At 41.3% G+C, this 21,158-nt stretch overlaps 1 protein-coding gene across 2 annotated transcripts in view; it reads left to right on the forward strand.

Annotated features, from left to right (window-relative positions):
- Nucleotides 1-1,401: 1,401 nt before the first annotated feature.
- LOC148336010 (USP6 N-terminal-like protein) overlaps nt 1,402-21,158 on the forward strand; it is a 29,598-nt gene continuing 9,841 nt past the window's right edge. The window contains exons 1-7 of one of the 2 annotated variants that reach the window (XM_088297161.1): nt 1,402-1,592; nt 7,883-7,956; nt 17,018-17,103; nt 17,205-17,244; nt 17,628-17,708; nt 18,054-18,161; nt 18,936-19,045. In XM_088297161.1, coding sequence (XP_088153287.1) covers nt 7,891-7,956; nt 17,018-17,103; nt 17,205-17,244; nt 17,628-17,708; nt 18,054-18,161; nt 18,936-19,045 — 491 coding nt within the window. In that variant the 5' untranslated portion in view covers nt 1,402-1,592; nt 7,883-7,890. The remainder of the gene's footprint in view (nt 1,593-7,882; nt 7,957-17,017; nt 17,104-17,204; nt 17,245-17,627; nt 17,709-18,053; nt 18,162-18,935; nt 19,046-21,158) is intronic. The other variant, XM_088297162.1, reaches the window with a different exon arrangement.

Consider the following 21,158-nt stretch of genomic DNA (forward strand, 5'->3'; position numbering starts at 1 on the left):
ATGCGCTGACACCTGGTGTCAGTATAATACCGACCTACGGAAATACTGTTCATTCAGACAGCCTCAGGGTCAAGAAAATATACCTGTGTATTGTTATTTTATCTGTCTAGTTGTAGTGCCACCATTTGTGTTCAAATATCTATTGCTTAAAAGGTTATAACGCCGAGACACGAAAGCTATTCATTAGCCCATCTATGGTGTTTCCCATTTTGTGATGACATGAAACTAGTGGACTTGAAGGCAAAGCTATGTGGCATAGATTTGCACTTTACTCTATTTTGCCGGTCTGCTCCACATCCGTTGTCTCAGATCTGGGCACCCTAAACACTTTTGTCATTATTCATAAAAATAATCCTATATTTCAAAGCCAGATCACAACAATTATATTTATTCTCTTCTTGTGTCAAACCTAAAGAAACAAAACCAGATTTTGATTTAAAAAAGATTATGACGATAACTATGTGGGACGGCTGCCGCAGCACGTTTGCCAACTAAGCATATAAATCTGATGGCTGCTGTAGGATGTGCTTTGCCTGAGCTAATAATGAGTCAAGTGATGTACAGTGAGGTTCATGGGGCACTGACAGTAAGATTTACACATTTATGAGCCGGACAATGTGACCATTAAATCAACAGTCTGACATCAGAAATTGACATCAAATCATCTGACCTGATATTTGGTATTTCTTTATTAATTAGACATTCCCATTATTGGTACACTTTTATGAGACTATTACAGTTTCTTCCACGTTTGACTTTCATTTGAGGCAAAATTTCAAAATGAATGGAGTAAAGCTGCACACTCAATTTTCTAGTGGTAATTGCGGCGACCTGCCTGTGTAGAACAAAGGCAGCTGTGTCCTCACATATGCCCCTTTCAGTGAGACAGAGTAGCTAATGTCTGAGAGGGGTTGGAGGCCGTAGGGTTGAGACCGAAACGGTACAGTGATGACGGCCGGACGGCGATGGACTGACCGGCAAAAAAGGGTCAAGTGCCCATCTCCGGAGATCATGTGCAGTGCAATCCCCTCCGGCGCCCTGTTTTCAATTTGATGATTTTCATGCCGTGTTCCATTATGTTTATCGCAGGCGCGGCGGGATAACCGAGGTTATGATAGAGTTGGAATTTTAATTATAGTTTGAATTTTGTTTTGTTGTTTAAATTTAGTTAAATTAATTCAGTTAGTTTGGTTACGAAAACTATGTATGATAATGGTGTGTTTCCATCACAGTTGACATTCAGCTTTCAGGTATGGCGGTCGATGACCTCAGGAGCAGCCGTGCGTATCTGCAGAAAGCTGCCAAATGAGATTTGAACAATGGCGCTCACAACCGATGCTCACTGGTGCCACACAGCGGCGCTGTTCTTACCACCCCCGCCAGTTGTGCTCTTTTCCTGAGTGTGAGCTCATTATGTGGGGGTGAGAAATTCGCCTGCGCTGTCTTGTCTATCGAAAGCTAAGGTTTGATGAAGGCAGGCTATTGTTGTCCGACACTCAGCCAGGTGCTTCGAGCTGTTGGAGCTACCCTCAACGAAGAATGAACACAGAATCTGCTGCACGGATAGCGCAGAATTTCAACACAAAAAGACGGTAATTACTCATTTTCATCCGATGTGTATCTGTAAATGTTATTATACTGTTCTCGATAAGATGAAAGGATGCGGTTTGCATTGGATGCTGCGGTTTTGTTTACCACCAGCAAGCTTGCGTTCGCTGCTACCGAATGAATACTGGTGTTGTTTTAAGATAAGATGAAGCATGAATGGCAGACTGGTTGTTCATGTATATTTAAACTAAAACTGTGAAGCTGCTGCTAGGCCTGCTGCTGATGCAGTGATATCAAACCATGTGTCAACTATGTTAGAGTAATGTACAGGACAGTATCTATTTGAAGTCAAGATGGGAGCACTTATAATATCTTTAGTTCCTGGTCAGTTTTGGTTGTCAGAATTGATGCAAAAACGTTTTATTTATTTATTCACGATTTGGATCCTTTTTCACAATGGTACAAATGTGTGACCATGCACCTAAAAATCTAAATAGGTAGATTGAATAAGAAAGAGAAGATTTCAGACATTCACTTTAAAAAAAAAAATTGACAATGGGGTGGATAACGAAATGAAGTTTCCCCCAATTTCAATCTGCGTGGAGAGTTTCACCACATATGTTTGGTGTCATTCCTCAAATCAATGCCTTGAGATGATGAAATATGGGCTGCCATTGAAGTTGTGGTATTCAGCAGTGAGGTTCCAAAATGTGAGTAGTCTGTCCTGGTCTTGACAAACACTGAGCCCCCCATACACCCACAATTTAATCAGTAACATAATCCAAGTACCATAATTTTTTAAGTAACACAACTTGATTTATTTGAATTGCTTCTGCATAACTCCGATACCAAATATATATTAAAAAAGGACAACAACAAAAAATTCATGTGTGTGGTCTTTTCTATCTAATGGATGTTTAATACGCATGATTTTCAAATTCAGGAGGTAACCTGAGCACCCGCAATTCAAATCAAAGCACAGGAACTGGGCGGTATTACTGTTATACAGTATCCCTCGGTGTCTAAAAATAGCAACAGTGTCACTTTCAACACTTTCATGAAGAAAAAAAAATACAGCGTATAAGGATCTAATAACATATTAAATATAATTTTATGATAGCACATATAAATGTGTAATATTATAACAATTTCAAACTAATAGAAGGCTATAATGTTTCTTGTAACTGCATGGGAATGATGTCACGTGGCCCATGGCCAGTCATGCACAGCTTGCAATTCAAGCACATTGGTCACTCCCAAAAAATGCAACTGCTGCAATTTGGCCTTTATTTTTCAGTTGTTGGTTCAAACGGCAACAGCGCAACATGTTTCCAAGCTATGCCAGACATCTTGAAATGTTGAAGAGCCTGACAATTGTATAGAAAACTGAGCCAAAATGCACACATTTCTGTCTGCGTGGGGATATCGATGGATAGAACAGATCCACTTCACTCCATTACTGTCCGCTTCAGCCTCTGTAAGTGGAGTAGAGTTCAGCGCGATATTTTTTATTTTGTTTAAGTGATCACATGAGCTCATGTTTGATGGCAATAAATACAAACTATTGTGCAGAACGCTTTTATACTTTCACAGGTTGAAGTGGACAAGAGTACAGTAATGTGAATTTGCATATTGGTGGCAATCTGTCGGCGTTTTACACAACAGAACTGACAAAGCGAGCAATATTACACTTGCCTCCTTGCTGTGACGTTGACAATGAGACCGGAAAAAATAACAGGCCGAGCTCCAAAAAGCGGCCTGCCAATTTGTCGTAAATCTCATCCCATCAAAACCCTTAAATCACCTTAGAGTCCTTTTTTTTTTTGGAATGGTTACTAATTTCATTTTTACATGCAAACTTATAATGTAAGTGCCAATATCCCTTTAGGTGAAAATAATAAATTTTCAGCCAACCTACTGTCATCAGAGTAAAATAGCTTATTCACTGCATGCCACGATTTCCTCACTCATGCGATTGACTAAGCAAAGACGTTCACGGCAACGTTAGCAGGAGAGTTTCTGGTAGGAATGTAACAATTAATCAAAAATCAATTTAAAATTAATTTATACTGCTTAAAATATAGCGACACAGTGGCCCGACTGGTTAGCACAAGGATGTCTTCCTGTCTGGAGTTTGCATTTTCTCCTCGTGCTTGCATGGTTTCCTCCAGGTACTCTGGTTTCCTCCCACAAAAACATGCATAGCAGGTTGATTGGACACTCTAAATTGCCCTTAGGTATGAGTGTGAGTGCGGATGGTTGTTCATCTATGTGTGCCCTACGATTGGCTGGCAACCATTTCAGAGTGTACCCCACCTACTGCCCGAAGATAGCTGGTATAGGCTCCAGCACCCCCCGTGACCCTTGTGAGGAGAAGTGGTTAAGAGTGTTCACTAATAGCCAAGAAAAGTACCAAAAAAACAAACCAAAACCATATTCCGGAGTGCCTCAAGAACAACTAATGCTTCTAAAATAATTTTCGGAAAGTGATAGAAAACTCAGAAAATTTTCAATATCAACAATTCAACTTCCCCAGTAATTGCGAGAAATGCATTCTGCTGATGATAATTCGCCTCAAGAAAGGTCCAAATTATCGGCCGATTATCGGTTATTATTATTTAGCATTTTGCCGATTATCCGCATTTTGGAATAAAATTGACAGCCTGATGGTGGTGTCAACTATCTCGGGACACTTGCCCTGAACTGCTGTGACTGTCCCCTCTGCTGTCAAGGCAACCAATGGTTTATGGTTTATGAGGGCGCGGTCATTGACTCTTTGTGATGGTTTCACATTGCCATGAAGCAAAGTGTATCTGGTCCGTGTGATGTGGTGAAATAAAATGTTCTCCTGCTCATCCAGTGGAAGTACATGTTTGCTTACAGACTCATATTTTTCATACTGTCCTTCGTGAACAAGCCTGGGGAACAAAACGACTAGAATGTAGCTCAATTACTTTTGTCAAAAGGCTTAGAGCAAGTATGTCCAAAGTCCAGCCTAGGGGCCACATGTGGGCCATTTTCAAATTACATATACATAAGCTACACAAGTTAGAGTCAGAAGACAGAGAGTGGTACTTACTAGTTGTGGACGGAAAGAAAGCACACTGGCAAGAAAAGGACCTTTTGTTGTGACTCAGTTTAAATAAGACATGGCAATATGTGCCAACAGGTGCGACCGGGAAGCTCCGGCCACCACCAGCACATGCAAAGGTGCCTAAAGAAAAAAAAATGAACATAAGGCAAGTAAAACAGGAACATATTCAAATACTCAGATGACAAAAAGTGAAAGACATTTTTGTTCAGATTTTTCCATCCCCTGAAAGTTTATTCAGAGAACCTTCCATCTATGGACTGATGTTTGTTATCCGTGGTAAAGATAGTGTTTGATTGAAATCTATAAGTGTAAATGTTGAGCTGCTGTCTTCAGCTCTATCCCAAAGTGGGCCTCCAGCCTTGGGAGTTAAAATTACTGCCAGAGTTCTGCTCTGATTTAGTGCTCTGACCACATCCAGATGGTTACAGTATACACTTCAGAAGAAAGTTATACTTCTAAAGTTGGTGGAAAATTGGACCATTTGAAGTTACAATATGTCATATAGTATACACTGCGGTACGATGTTCAGATGGCTGTCTGCTTGTTATCCTGGACTTGCTCAATATGGGAGGGCCTTGCGATATGGCCAACATTATAACATATACCAACATTGTCACAATTATTGTTAATGAAAGAAAAATAATAATCACTTGAACTGTGAGAAATTATAAAGGGCCTCCCCAGCCCTGGCCATTGCGAGGTACTGTCAGGTTGGAATACTGGCTTGTTGGAATTGGATGTTTTTGAAAATGAAGGGAGTCCTCAGTTTACAAAATCATTGCACTCATACACATTTGTACATAAATTGGAACGCTTCAAAATTCATCACTAACCTACGCAGATGCAGTAATAAAGTCACAGTCATGAACTAAAGACCACCTGGAATTTTTTAACAACCAGTTCACAACCCTACCATAATGAAACCGCGACCCACTTGTGGGTCCAGGAATCTGTTTGTTGTTCAAAGAAATCAGATTCATAATTCTATGTTACTGTACTACTGAATCCAGATGTTTTTGTTTTATGTTCTGTGGTGTTGCGTGTCAAACGTGTCGCAGATGATACTGCCATTAGTGGAGATTTGCACACAGAATGCAGATTAAGTAGGATTAATACCATGATTCTATTGTACGGGTTAGATTTCGGGATATCAGTTTAGTTGTGACAGGGATTTATTTGATCAGTAAAGTGGCCCACATTGTTGTTGAGCTGTCAGTCACATCATGCCATTGAACTGGTTTGAAGAACAGTGTGACATATATATATATATACAGGCCTATATTAGGCCTGCACAATATGCCGTTTGAACATCGCGATTGCGATGAGCGCATGCGCAATAGTCACGTCATAGGACGTGCGATGTTCCTTTTTTTTGTTTTTTAACACGGAAACTTTTGGTTTGTTTCATAAAAGCAGCACGCTACACTATGCTCTACATTGTAGAGACTATAGAGACCGTCTTGCTCACCCCCCTGCTAATTAGTCAATGTCCCCCCCGCCCCCCGCCTCCACTCTCACAACCACTGCAGTCTGCCCTGAAAACATGAGGAGACGGCAGCAGAAGCAGCAGTAGATTTAGTCCCCAAAAGAAAGTCAACATCCAAAATATGGAATTATTTCGGCCATAAAAAGGAATATACAACACACAAAAATTCTCTGCCGACAGTGCCTCGCCGTTGTTGCTGCAACACGAGGTAATACAACAAACCTGTCCGACCATTTGAATCGCTATTACGAGCTCGCTTATAACCAGTTCAGACTCATTAGTGCACAGGTGTCAAACTCAAGGCCCGGAGGCCAGATTTGGCCCGCGACCTCAATTTATGTGGCCCGCGATGGGCAAATCATGTGCGGCAACTTCCTGTTTCTAGCACATTTTCTTCACTTTTAACAAAATTGAGATATTGCTATTTGTTACCAATCCTCCCCTTATAAAATGAAATAAAGAATTGTTGTTTGAACATTTATTGACTGGCTTCTGATTTCTGTATTTCCATCGTTTCCAACGTTAAGGTGATGGAATCGCAGTCATAACGGCCCTCCGAGGGAAACCAGTTCTACGATGTGGCTCGTCCACAAAAATGAGTTTGATACCCCTGCATTAGTGGGACCCGATGTAAAACCATCTGCTCAAAAAACAATGACAGGCACCTTTATTATAACACCTTATGATAAGAAGTCCAAACAGCATCGACAAATCGCGAATGCAATAACTTTTAACGGGGCGAAAGCGAAAGTGAAAGCATTTCAACGCCGTCATGAAAGAGAGGTTTATAAAAATTATCTGCATGCTCGACAAAGGGTATAAAATGCCGTGGCGCACGTATTTCTCTCAAGTGGCAATCCCAGAGCTGTATAATAAACAAAGCAAAGTCTTCCCATATAGACCTATTTGAGTCATCTGGTGAAAATCTTTCTAGTTTCAATATCGCAATGTACATCGCAGCCTCCCCAAAAATCGCAATGTCAGTTTTTTCCAATATTGTGCAGCCCTATATATATATATATATATATATATATATATATATATATATATATCAATCCATCTTCTGTACTGGTTCTCCTACTAGGGTCGCGGTGGGTGCTGGAGCCTATCCCAGCTATCTTCGGGCAGTAGGCGGGGGACACCCTGAACTGGTTGCCAGCCAATCGCATATATATATATATATATGTATAAGCGCATTTCAGAATAGCAGGAGCTGCAACAAAGCGCTAGAGGGACATACAAAGCACATCTCAAATATCCCCTTTGTCAACCTGATCTCGGATAAGTGGAAGAGAATGGATGGATGGATGCGGCAAGCACCTTGTGTTTCCTTCGAGGTGTGTCAGAAAAGTTACAGAACTGATATCGCAAAAGAAAAATGTCAAACCTAAACTACAATTGTGACTCTTCATTGTGAACCAGACAATGAAACAGCACATCTCCAAAGATCCTGTGACGTTTGCTTTGTTCAGTGTGCGAAAGTAGCGGCAAGGCAACTCATGCTTCACCATGACAATGTACCTGCTCACAATGCCGTGAGCGTTCGAGAGTTTCTGGACGAGAAGAATATCTCTGTATAATAAACAAATACTGCTAAAACCACGTTAGTTACTCTGAAAGACAAAATTGGCATTGTTACAGAAAAATTGGATTGTTTCTATTAATACTTGAAGCCCAACACCGCAAAGTTTGCTTGAGCCTGTTCTGCTCTTGTCTTGTTCTGTCTCTTACCGCTTTTGCTCTCTTCTCTACAGATATTGACATGAAGAAAGACATTGAGACATTAATAGCTGAGGAAAGAGCGGACATAATTTTAAAATATGCCAAGGTGAGTCTGTGCCTTAAAACATAACATTAATTCCTTTCTTCGTTCACATAAAATATAACACATTTCCAATAATATTTTAATCGAGATCGAAAAGGTACATATTTTCATAGATAAACTCCCATGAAACCTCAGTTAATTGAGATCTCTGTTGGCAAACAAAATTTTCCTACGTATATCGCGTCAGTACACAAACTATGCTTCAGTTTGTGAAGCATCAATGCATCCACATGGACTGTTCATTGTTTCATTGTGCATTCTCTCACGCATGAACGTTAACTCCATGTGTAGCCTTTTTCAATTTCATGTTTATGCTCCAACTTAGCCCTCAGTGTGACTTGACAACTTGCTTTTGGGGCTGGAATGTATTTCAGTTCATTTTAACAAGAATAATTTTTTAAAAGTCAGTCATAAATTGAAATCATCCATCCATCCATCCATCCTTCCATCCATCTTTTTATCCGGGGTCTGGTATCAGGGGCAGCAGCATAAGTAGAAAAGCCCAAACCCTTTCCCTGGCAACTTCGTGGAGCTCTTCCAGGGCAGATCCTGAGGTAGTCCCAGACTAGTCGAGAGACATCTCTCCGGTGGGTCTTTCCTAGGACCTCCTCCCAGAACACTTCACCAGTGAGACGTCCAGAAGACATGCTAACAAGTAACCCGAGCCAACTCATCTGGATCTTCCTGAATCGGAAGAGCAATATCTCAACTCTGAGCCCCTCCTGGATGACTGACCTCACAAATCTCTTGGAACGAGGAATCTCATTGCGGTCATTGGCATCCACAGGCTGTTTCTTTTGGTCATAACTCACAACCCAAAGCTTGTGACAACAGGTGAGGGTGGGAACGTAGATCAACCAGCATATCAATAGCTTTCAGCTCAGCTTTTTCTTCGCCACCATAGAGCGATGCAGACTTCCCATCGCCACGGATGCTGTCGATCTCGCCTCCATTTCTTTGCCTACAAGGCACCAACATATGTGAAGAACTCCACTTTTGGAATGATTAAGAATTTACTGTTAATCATTTGAAGTAAAGTCATTCACTGTAGCTATATTCTGTACTTTACTGTATCCTGTAATGGTATTGCTCTATAACAAAGAAGAGAAAGAAGAGTTGAGAAGCAAAGCGAGGATGTTGAGAAGAATGATAATGCAAAATTGAATTTCTTTTTGTTACGTGTAACCCTTGGACAAGAAGAGAACAAACTGGTGTGGGCGTGCGCCGGTGGATGCATTTGTGTTGCCAAAAGGCATTTACAGTAGTTGTATAATACTTTGCACAAACAGTATGGAACAGATCTAAATGAGGCAAAATAAATATCTTCAGATGATGCTGGTCATGCAGCAATATTTGAACAAACAAAAAATCAGCCACACATGCGTTCTTTTCATCAGTCTCTTAGTGTGACGGCAAAGTATTTTCTTGTATTTTTCTGAGGATAGATTGAGACTAGAACGGCAAAGAGACAAACAAAAAGATAAATGAGTCACTTTGAAAATTACAACATTTTTATTAAAGTTGAATTCCTCATCACGCTTCCTGGTAGGTTTTTAGAAGCTGATGTAGAGCTGAAAGATGGAGAGTGAATTTAAATTTAGCTTAGACTTTAAGCTAAATTGGTTGGTGGGGGAGGGGCCGTGGAGGGGGTCTGCTCTGTCTAGCCATAGCAACAGCTGTGACACACTTTGCACTGACTGACAGGCAGAGATTTCTGGCTAAAGTCCCAGTGAGCAAGTGAGATTATACATTCTAATGCAGGTTTCCAGTAGGAGCACAGCTGGAACGAAATAAAGCTCACAGCATGAGTGCTTGTCAAAACTTAACTGCTTACCTTATTTTGCATGTCTCCCTCATACACATGCTGCTCATTATACCTCTAACACCATGAAAATATTCTTAACAAAACTGTGCGTAGTGCTGAAACACCGTCATAATTTAAAATTAGACCAATTCTCTTTGATTTACTTTTCATATTTACAGAACGTGTTTCTCATTATAATTAAGTCAAGTCAATTCAAGTCAATTTTATTTGTATAGCCCTTAATCACAGACAGTCTCAAAGGGCTTTACATAGCCACAATCGACATCCCCGATCTTAACCCCCAGGAGGGCAAGGAAAAACTCACAAAACCTCATTAGGGGAAAAGTGAGAAACCTTGAGAAGGGACCACAGATGGGGGAATCCCCCTTCCAGGATGACCAGGCTGCAATGGATGCCAACTGGGCAACATTTGACACATACAATGATGCTATGCAATAATAGATGAGATAATATAAGAGTCAATTGAATGAAGTGCTGCAGGAAGATGACTTCAGTGGAGTGGGTCCTCATCCAGGGCCGTAATATCCATGGCAGCATATCCTAAGATGAGCCTTCGATCTTGTACCAGTCAGTTGGTGTAAATTCAGTACAGCCACTTCCAAGTGAATCGCCATCACCTAATTCGGGGAATTGGGAACAGAAAAGAAAGAACAGAAATAGCAAACAGGCCAACAAGTAGTTCAATGAAGTGCTGAAATATAAGGAAATCAGAAAAGGCGCTGCATGAAGACGACTTCGGCAGAGCAGGTCCCTTCCCGGTTCGTCAGTGCCGTAATCTTCAAAGCATGTCCCCATCACCTAATTCCTAAGCAGGGGAAGGAGGGGGCAGAAAAGAGAAGAACCGGCAGTAAACAGGCCAACAAATAATTAAATTAGATGCTAAAGTATATAAATAAATTGATCAAATGTCGCGCTGCAGGAAGACGACATCACTGGAACAGGTGCATGCCCAGTTGGTCAATGACTTAAACTTCCCAGTGGGTCACTGTCACCTAATCCCCCAGCCGGGGGAAAAGGGGGCAGAAAAGAAAACAAAAGAGAAAAAAGAAAAAAAAGCAGCAGTAAACAGGCCAACAAATATTTCAGCTAAATGCACAAGAGTATAAATGCGTCTTTAATAGTGTTTTGAACATTTCTACTGAAGTGGCGCCTCTAATATCTGAGGGTAGTGCATTCCAAAGCATTGGTGCCCGAATAGAGAACGCTCTAGAACCTGCGGACTTCTTTTTGGCTCGCGGGATCACTAAAAGACCAGCATTTTGTGAGCGAAGGTTTCGGGACGGAACATATGGTACCACAAAGTCAACGAGATAGGAAGGTGCTAAGCCGTGCAATATTTTAAAAGTAAGTAGCAGAACTTTAAAGTCACATCTCAAGTGGACCGGAAGCCAATGCAAATTGGCTAATATCGGGGTAATATGATCAAACTTTCTCGTCTTAGTTAAGAGTCTAGCTGCTGCATTTTGAACTAACTGCAGACTTTTAATACTAGACATGGGGAGACCCGAGAGCAAAGCGTTACAATAGTCGAGGCGAGACGTAACAAACGCATGGATTAAGATTTCCGCGTCACACGTTGATAGAATTGGGCGAATTTTAGCAATGTTACGCAGATGAAAAAACGCAGTTCGAGTAATATTTTTAATGTGCATTTGAAATGACATAGTTGCGTCAAATATGACACCGAGATTTTTTGTTGAATCCTTTTGGGTAATATTACATTTATCGATATTCAGAGTGGTGTCTTTGAAAAGGTACCGATGACGCGCTGGTCCAATGATGAGCATCTCGGTTTTATCTGAGTTAAGACGCAAAAAATTGAAAGACATCCATTGTTTAATTTCGGCAAGGCACGCCTCTAATTTATAGCAGTCGCGCGGATTCGTTATATCCAACAGCATGTATAATTGCGTATCATCAGCATAACAGTGAAAACTAATGTTATATTTCCGTATAATATCACCAAGCGGTAGCATATAGATGCTAAACTATAGAGGTCCAAGTACCGATCCCTGCGGAACTCCACATGTGATCTTACAAAGATCCGAAGTCGTATTGCCATGAATTACACGGTGCGTCCTCTCCGACAGATACGAATTAAACCAAGAAAGCGCTGAACCTGAAATGCCAACACACGTTTCAAGGCGTTTTAATAATATGTTATGATCAACGGTATCAAAAGCGGCACTAAGATCGAGTAAGAGTAATATTGATGAGGTGTCGGCGTCCAAAGCTATGAGAAGATCATTAGTAACTTTAGCAAGGGCCGTCTCAGTAGAGTGGGTTCAAATTGATTATTAGCAGTCATATATTCATTAAGTTGTTGCGCGACGACTTTTTCAAGAATTTTTGCAATAAACGGAAGATTTGAAACCGGCCTATAGTTGTTGAGACTCTCTGGGTCAAGGTTTGGTTGCTTAAGTAACGGTCGGATAACGGCGGTCCTAAAAGCTGCTGGTACTACACCCGTGGTAAGTGATAGTGATTAATTATATTTAAAACAGACGGTCCTAGGGTCGTAAACAGTTCTTTAATTAGTTTGCCAGGAAGCGGATCGAGCACACAAGTTGTCGGTTTTGCCGCACTAACCAATTTTGTTAGGCTCTCAAGAGATATTTTTTTAAATTGACATAAGGTTATCGGACAGTTATCAGCCCTAATGTCCCTATTAACACCATTTATCGCGGAATTCGACGGAATTTTAAGAACAGTGTCTTTAATCTCATCACGAATACATTCTATCTTCTGAGTAAAAAATTGCATAAAATCGTGAGCTGAATAGGAAGAGCTATCCGAGGTTAGTCGCTGTTGCGTTAGCATTGCTACGGTATCAAATAAATATTTAGGGTTGTTTTTATGTAAGACAATTAATCTAGAATAATAATTAGTTTTGGCTAGATTAAGCGCTTCTTTGTATATTAGTAAACTATCGCACCATGCCTGACGGAAGACCTCAAGTTTGGTCGCACGCCATTTGCGCTCAAGCTTCCTACAAGATCGTTTCAGTACGCGCGTTTCCTCTGTAAACCACGGAGTAAGCCTCTTTGGACGAGTTTTAGTTTTTAAAGGCGCGACGGAGTCAAGCGCATTTAACAAAGCGACATTAAAGTTGTTTGTGAGATCATCAATCGTACCAATATAATTAGGAAACGAAGCAGTTGCTAAAGGGAGTAGCTCAGAGAACGCAACGATGGTTGAGGAGCTAATGTTACGGCTGCTATAATTTTGATTATGGTCAGAACGATGACAGTGAGCCAAGACTTCAAATTTGATAAAGTAATGGTCAGATATAGCACTAGTATATGGTAATACAATTATTTTTGAAGACGCTAAGCCTCGGGTTAATACCAAATCTAGCGTGTTGCCATTTATATGCGTTGCTTCATTTATTATTTGCGTGAAACCAAACATATCAATGATTGTCCGAAACGCCACGGTAAGTGGTTCCGACGGGAGATTCATATGAATGTTGAAGTCGCCCATGATAAGTATATTATCCGCATGAGTTACTAAATCAGCTACGAATTCAGAAAATTCATCTAAAAAGCCGGAGTAAGAGCCAGGTGGACGATAAAGAACGGCAAGATAAAACGGCAGCTCGGCTGAGGATCGCATAATGAGAACTTCAAATGTTTTAAAGGAATTGCTAAAACGAGGACTAAGTTTTAGGTTAGATTCGGAAATGAGGGCTACACCCCCGCCTTTCTTTTGAGGGCGCGCAACATGCGAGCTCACGAAGTTTGGAGGCGAAGCCTCATTTAGCGGTAAAAACTGATTCGGTTTTAACCAGGTCTCGTAAAGACCAATCATGTTAAGATTATGCTCTCTAATAAGGTCATTAACTAACATGGCTTTCGATGAAAGCGATCTAATATTTAAAAAACCGAGTTTCAGTAAAATAGGTCTATCTAAGTTATTCCGCGCAACAGGACTCCTGGTCATAATATTAAGGAGATTGCCTTGCCTAGGTCCCGGATTGCGACTATAAACGCGGCGAGAAATTCTGACAGTCGGAATCCGATAGTTATTTACCAGCTTTCGAGTGCTATTATTTTGAGAGAACGGCTCGTCATCAATAAAACCGACCGAGGAGGAATGCTTAAACCCATCATGTATTGCCACCTCAGTAGAAATTATATCAGTATGAGATGTAACAGCGTATGGTGTGTAGCGCTCAAATCTAGAAGAAAAGCTATGTGTGTTGTCTAAGTCTAGCATAGCGCTAGTTAGCTCTAGCCTTACAGACTCCATACCCTTCCTTACAGGCTCACTATTCGCCTGCAGCCCGACCTGCTCTAATATGAATAGTCATGGAAGGCTCAAACAATAATCTATGTTTCTAGAAAGAGTGATGGCGCCTTCCCAGTTAGGGTGAAGGCCGTCCATCCTCAGCAGGTCGGGTCGGCCCCAGAAAGAAGGCCAGTTATCTATAAACTGCAGTCCCTGCTCATTACAAAAACTAGCCAGCCACTTATTTAGCGAGAATAATCTACTAAACCTCTCATCATTGCCTCTCGCAGGCAAGGGGCCAGAGACAATTACTCGATGCCGACTCATCTTTCTGGCGAGATCACAAGTCCTTGCTATGTTTTTCTTTGTGATCTCTGATTGCTTCATCCTAGTGTCATTGGAGCCAACGTGTATCACTATATCTGAATAGCTAGCGTTGTTTGCACTGCGCTGGTGTATAGGTGTCTTGCGCGCTAGCTCCATAAGATTAGCTTCTATGTCGGGTGCTCTGGCCCCAGGAACACACATTACTGTGGCTGGATTTTCAAGCTTAATGTTGCGGGTAATGGAGTCACCTATCACAAAGGTGCGGGAGCCATGAGACCGAGGTGGAATGGAACTGCTATGTGTCTTAACAGGCTCACCGCGATTAGCAAGCCGTTTACGGCCAATGCTAACCAGACTAGCAGGTTGGCTACAACCCGTGCTAACAGTCGTGTCCGCCACGTTTACGCTTACCACATTACTCTGCTCTAGCTGGCGGACACGTCCCTCTAGCAGGGAGAGTCTTTCCATGAGAATGGTGCAAGTGTTGCATGTGGTGGTGCACGAAACCATAGTTGCGTTTACTCGCCCGGTGGATAAAAGCGGAGGAAAAGATGTTGCGCCGAAAGTGACGTCCTGTCATTAAGCATTAAGCATGGGAATGCACAAATATTGCTTATCAAGACCTTAAACCACATACTGCATGTACTTTTATTTTCTTTTAACCATAACTTTCTTCGTACCATTCCAATGTGTGACAGACCTGGAGAATGCATGTTGAAAGTATTTATAGTAAGTTTAAGACCATGTGTTTTTTATCTTCTCAAAATGAATCAGGGTTCATGATGCAGCGCTGTCAGAGGGGAGGAATTGTGGTTAAAAGGCTCGAAGATCAAAGTGTGAGTAATGCGTTTTAAGAGACTGCGAGCAGACCTCCACGACTGGATGATGTTAAATTGGCCTGAGCATTCACAGGTCACTGCTGTGAAGTGGGCACTTGGAAACGAATCGCCTTGTCATGACCCGTGTCGGTCATGTCAGGGTTTTTTGTTATTGTCACGCACCAGGCCATGTGTTGTTTGTTTTTGTCAGCTGAGTGGGGGGCGTCTCCTTCAGCGCTCGTTCCCGCCCTGTCTCGTCCGGCTGAGGAGACGCACCCACTAGCCACACACCGGTTCCCCATTAGCCTCACACCTGACTCCCATCTGCTCCTCTAATCACCGGACTATTTAAGCACCCCGTGCCGACTGTTTGTCGTCGGTGCATTGCACAATTTCCCCGACCTCACTGCCCATTGTTGCATTGCCCTATTGGCATGCCACTGTTGCTCTCGCTCATGCTCACTGCTCATGTTACTCGTCACAGTTCCTGTTCCATAGTCCCGTTTTGTTCTGTCCCGTCGTGTTTTGTTCGTCATCGTCGTTTCGTTCATTTGTTTCCAAGTCCCTTGTTTGCCTTTGTTTGTTAATTAAACTCCCCTCAAGTTACCTTGCCTTGGCTTCCCTGCATCTTTGGGTCCTCCTTCACCTCGCCTTCCAGCGTACCGTGACACGCCTAACACCCAGATAGTTTGTGTGCAAAAAGCTGTGCCGCAGCACTTGGTGGTATTTTGATAAATAGAATAAAGATGACGATGATAACAATGCCTTCAATCAATTGATTCCTACAATGTTTCAGAGGGTTCGATACCGGCTGTTGTCATATTTATTAATGAACTACAATGACATCAACCAGTCTGTTTGCCTGCGCCTCAATCACATTACCAAAATCACATTCCATCACCTGTGCCACAACTCAGCCCTGCTCTGAGCTGTTCTGAAGTCTAGTCTGGTCAGGGACCAAATTTTCAAGTGCACTGGGGACGTGTATAAGAAAACGCCCACGGTCCACACAAGAACACCCAGCTTGGCACAACACGCTTTGCCAAATTTCTAAATAGAGTAAATTGGACTTGTGACGAATATGAAGGCGTGTCTTTGAAAATGGAGCACCTTGAATTTACTGACAGTGTCCCCTAATTCTAAAACCCTCAACTGTGTTGTCCTTGGCCTGTGTGGGACTCTGCAAATTCTCAGTTTTCCTATACTGCCCGGATAACACTGGGTGGAGTTAAGTTTAACAGTTGGTTTTAAAAAGGTTTTGGGTGCCGAATCCAAAATTGATCGAAGTTATTCTCTTTCGCATCAAGTTTTTGATCTGTAAGATCCCCGTTTTCTTGGAAAAAAAGTATGACATAAATGTGCATGTATGTAAATAAAACGCTAAGATGGAATAGTTACAAGCTTTGAAAAAAAAAACACAAAACTTAAAACAGTATACCAATGGTTTGAATGTTGAGAGAAATCTATTGGGAGCTGCATACACCTCTCACCAAACTGTCTTAATTGTGACTGCTCAAACCAGTTGCCACGTCGCTGTTGATGAGTCCAATCATAATCAGGTCATCTTACTACAGTCTTGTCACTGTAAATGTGTGGAAACCTTTTTCTGGTAAGCTGTAGAGAAAGTTCTTCAAAAGTGTAATAGAAAAAAACCGACTGCAATTTTGGAATCATCGTTCCAGTTTTAGTTTTTAAGCATGAAAATCGAACTCGGCAGATTTTCTTTTCAAATTGTTCCCCATTGTAATTGACTTGATGTACCCCAACAACCAGCTGAACCCCCACCCGACTGAAATACTTGTATTTTTTTCCCAGCTTTAGTGTGATGACTTTTACTTATTGGCATGCATGAATGTGTCTCCAGGGCCGGCAGGGTGGGGTCGAGATTGACCCCTGGGAAGATGCTGACTACAACCTCTATAAAATTATCGATCGCCTCGGGTTCATGCAGTAAGTCCAATCTTGGTCTGTTGACTGAAGCAATATCTTACCATTACTTTGTGGAAGTAATTTTTTCCTCCTATTTCTTTCTTTCTTTCTTTATTTTCCAGTGAAAATGAGCTGCCTGCACCAACTGCAAATGAGGAAAAGGTACAATGTTGTGCACATTTACAGGTTATCAAATCAATTTGAAGTCAATATGCCTGACTCAAATTCACTAAAATTGCGTTAGACTACCTGCATAGATAGTTTGACGTGGTTCCAGCAGACATAATGTTGTGTCCGCTGCCGGGTGCATGTAAAAGGAAACACTCTCGGGATGCCAGCAGGCCCACCACACCCACCATGGCGCAGAGCGGTGTTCAAATTCACAAACAGGGAAACTGAGGATTGCACCATAACTTGAACCAAGTTGCAAGCCTTTGCCGGCGATATTGTCACACCTCTGATGTGGAAATTTGCATGGGGGGAATGTGAATGGGACTCATAGTAGCAGGAAAGGGCAGTTGTTTATTTCATTGTTTTTACCACAGCTGAAGCAACTGGAGGTAGAGAGAGCAGAGAAATGGCTGAAGATGGTGAAGATGTGGGACAAATACAAAAACAGTGACAAAGTGAGTAGCAGCCAACATATCCTATGGAGGAATGATGGGAGGGTTGTCTGTCTTTCCCGAAATGTATGGGCTGACAATATAGACTGATTATTACATAAGAAGTAGCGCTAAAATGATGATTGTTATGGTCAGGTTTTGAATGCTTTTTGCAATTTGCATATTTTCCCCAAGATACATCAGGTGTATATTAATAGCTGATAAGCACAGATGCTTTAAGATGGCTTAACTTGGTTTCTGTGGAGCAAGTCCAAAAATTTACGATTTAATCATGAACTGTATCTTAGCTGATTAAATCTTCTGCATTCATATGCTATATTTTTACTCTCGTTGAATTGGTGCTCTCAGATGGTGAAACGGGTGTACAAAGGCATCCCAATCCAGCTTAGAGGTCGTGTCTGGTCACTGCTGTTGGATGTGGAGAACACTAAAAAGGTCAATGAGGGCAAATATGAGGTAAATACAATCGGAATGTGAATATGCAAAAGTTTGTACCTTACCTGACCTCATTAAAATAATGGAATCAAATAGGTATTGTCAATATGAATTGGTTCCCCATTTGCTTCCATTCCATAGTGACTGTACATAAAATCATGTGAAAATGTTTGGCCAGTTCGTGTGTGTTTTTTTTTTTTTTTGTGAATTATGTTTGTGATTATGAAAGTTATTATTTTAAATTACAACGAAATATGAAGAAGTAAAAGCTGTTCCACATTAGAAATGAATTACTCGGGCTTTGCACTGTGTGAAGTAAATTTGGTGCATGATCAGCTTGTTATTGCATCATAAAGCTGTAATGAGCCATTCATGCATCATGTACTTTATTCACATGAAATCACAACATAGAACCTATTTTCTTGACTCCTTTGACGATGAATTTGTGGGCTTTGTCTGATTCTGGAATACCTTATTCACAATGCCACCATTGTTTGTCAGGGACTTCTCCGTTTCCGGCCTGTCACAAATTAGCAACAATTCGGACAATTCCATGTCCATTGTCTTTGATGCAAATCTGGGATAGCACAAATTGTGAAACTAAATATTATATGCCGCATGCTCGTAAGCTTTTGGTTACCTTGAGAAATAAATATTGATAATTCTTCTCCATGTATCACTTTTTACCTTGCAATTGCAATTATCATTCTTTCATTAAATGTTTTTTAAATATACAGTAGGTACATGATGAGTATCCTAACGTACACATAACATTTGAACTTCTTGGTGTCCCAGAAAATGAAGGAGCAAGCCAAACTGTACTCATCTGAGATTAAACAGATTGACCTTGACATCAACAGGACCTTCCGCAATCACATCATGTTCATGGATCGCTTTGGAGTCAAGTAAGTATTCAAATCACGTTCATCCACAAGTCGATAAGACAACACTTCACAAAATATTAAAGTAAATATTCTGATGGATTTGTTAAGTTTGTTTTGAATTTGACCATTAGTGACTGATGACTGCTGCGCTTTACATTTCTTTGTCAAATGGTGTTGATTTTCAGGTCATAGAAATTCAGACTGGGACAATTTTAATGCACACGGTGTCCACAAAAAAAACAACAACAATACAATAAAAAAATGCTTAAAAAAATGGATGATGTAAGATTTTCTTTTGGTAATATTTTTCATACTTAGCTTCATCGTTTCACTGTAGAAATTGGGAGTGATATTTACTTGAAGATTCCTAGTTAACGCTTTTTCACTCAGGAATTCTAAGTAAATTTAATGTCAGGACTCGCCGGTCGGCGAGGAGGAGATGGACCCAAGGGGAAGGAGGCAAGGAGGTGGGTAGCGTAAAGGGGATTTATTGAATGGACAAACCAGGGCAAACAATGTGGCAGGGTGCCAAAATAACAAACGGCAAACTTAACGTGACTAGACTGGGAGGCAGGGCGAGGAACAACACTGAAAGACGGGAACGAAGAGGGGAACCAGAGCATGAACATGAACATGAACAAGGAGCAGAACGTGAACAAAGGTGGTCGTGGCTGCCCGTGAGTTTCGGCAATGACCCGACACTGGGTTGAGAGCATGGAAGGCTTAAGTAGTCCGGTAATCAGGGGAGCAGATGGGGAGCAGGTGTGTGATCGTTGATGAGGAGCAGGTGCGTGGCTGGTGAGGGCAAGGTGCTGAGGGGAAACGCCCCTGCTCAGCTGATCAAAACAGACAGGAAAAGGCACATGGCAGGAAGGAGGGGAGAAAATAACAACAAAAACAATAACAAAAACCGCATGCATATGAAAACAATAACAAAAGGCTGTCATGCCCGACGCGGATCATGACATTTAAATGGAGTTTTTGAGTACATTTTAGAAGTTCATTAATTTTAAGACGCCACTCCAAGGTTAAACCCAATTTATGTTTTTGTACACACATTTCACACACAATGGAGCTCACTGCGGTAGCGGATTGAACCCATAACCTGAAGATTGGGAGACAGCCACTCTGAACCTGAACCATCCCACTGCTACGTACTGTTAGTATATATCATTGGTGTCAGGTGCAAACCTCAAAATCCTACAAAGCGAGTTTTTGGCCTCCTTTTGGAGATACCAGCAAAGATACTCGCTCCAAGTCGTAGAGCCTTACCTCAGGTGTTGAGCAGCAGTCTCCAAATCGTGAGGTTGTTGGTTCAGTCCTCAATCACATTGAGTAACCTTGTGTTTGAAATTAGCTATGTGAAAAAGTAAAAGCTGACGACCCTGGAGTGACTTTTTTTAATTCAATAAAGTAGTGAAATTTACAAAAAACAATTGTCTGTGTGAAAAAAAACTTTACTAGATTTTTTCAACCAAATGTCACGCCCCATTTTTTACAGTGTATCAGCTACAGATATTATTATTATTGATGCAACAGTCTCACTCTGCAGCATATTTAGAGAGAGCCTGCATTTCTGCTTCCGTGTGTGCAAATTTGCAGCTCACCTAAAGTTACACCTTAGACGTTACAAGCAGTTGGGTCTGGTTGGCTACATTGCAGGTCAGTTGTAGAAGCCTTATCCAGCGCCGCTCATGAATCTGTTTGGCAGGCACTCATTTAGAAAGCTCCTTAAAGTGAGATGCCAGTGTGGCGGTGAGCCATCCTGCTAAAAACGGTAATCACCACCATCTGCAGCTCGTTGTGAAAGCATCTAGTTGATTTGCATCTCTCGTTAATTTTGACCAGTTCATCCCTCAAACAAGAGCCCGACTATAAAATTAAGGTATTAAATGAGGAAGACTGAAAATAAAAATAAAACATCTGAGAAGGGATTGGGAAACTTCATCTTATCTATTTATTTGCATTGGTTTATTTGTCATAACATTATGAAATCAGGCAGTTTTATTTTCTTTGGCAACCTTACTGCAGACTAAGACAGAGCAAAAAGCTGGCTATGTTTTAAACGGGTTTCAATGAAATCTAGTGCTCCACAGCATGATGTCATTGTAATAGATCACAGGCCGATTTTGGA

Source organism: Idiotropiscis lumnitzeri, chromosome 5 (genome assembly GCF_059441095.1).
Source record: "Idiotropiscis lumnitzeri isolate Australia: NSW breed Sydney's pygmy pipehorse chromosome 5, RoL_Ilum_1.0, whole genome shotgun sequence".
Taxonomy (NCBI): domain Eukaryota; kingdom Metazoa; phylum Chordata; class Actinopteri; order Syngnathiformes; family Syngnathidae; genus Idiotropiscis; species Idiotropiscis lumnitzeri.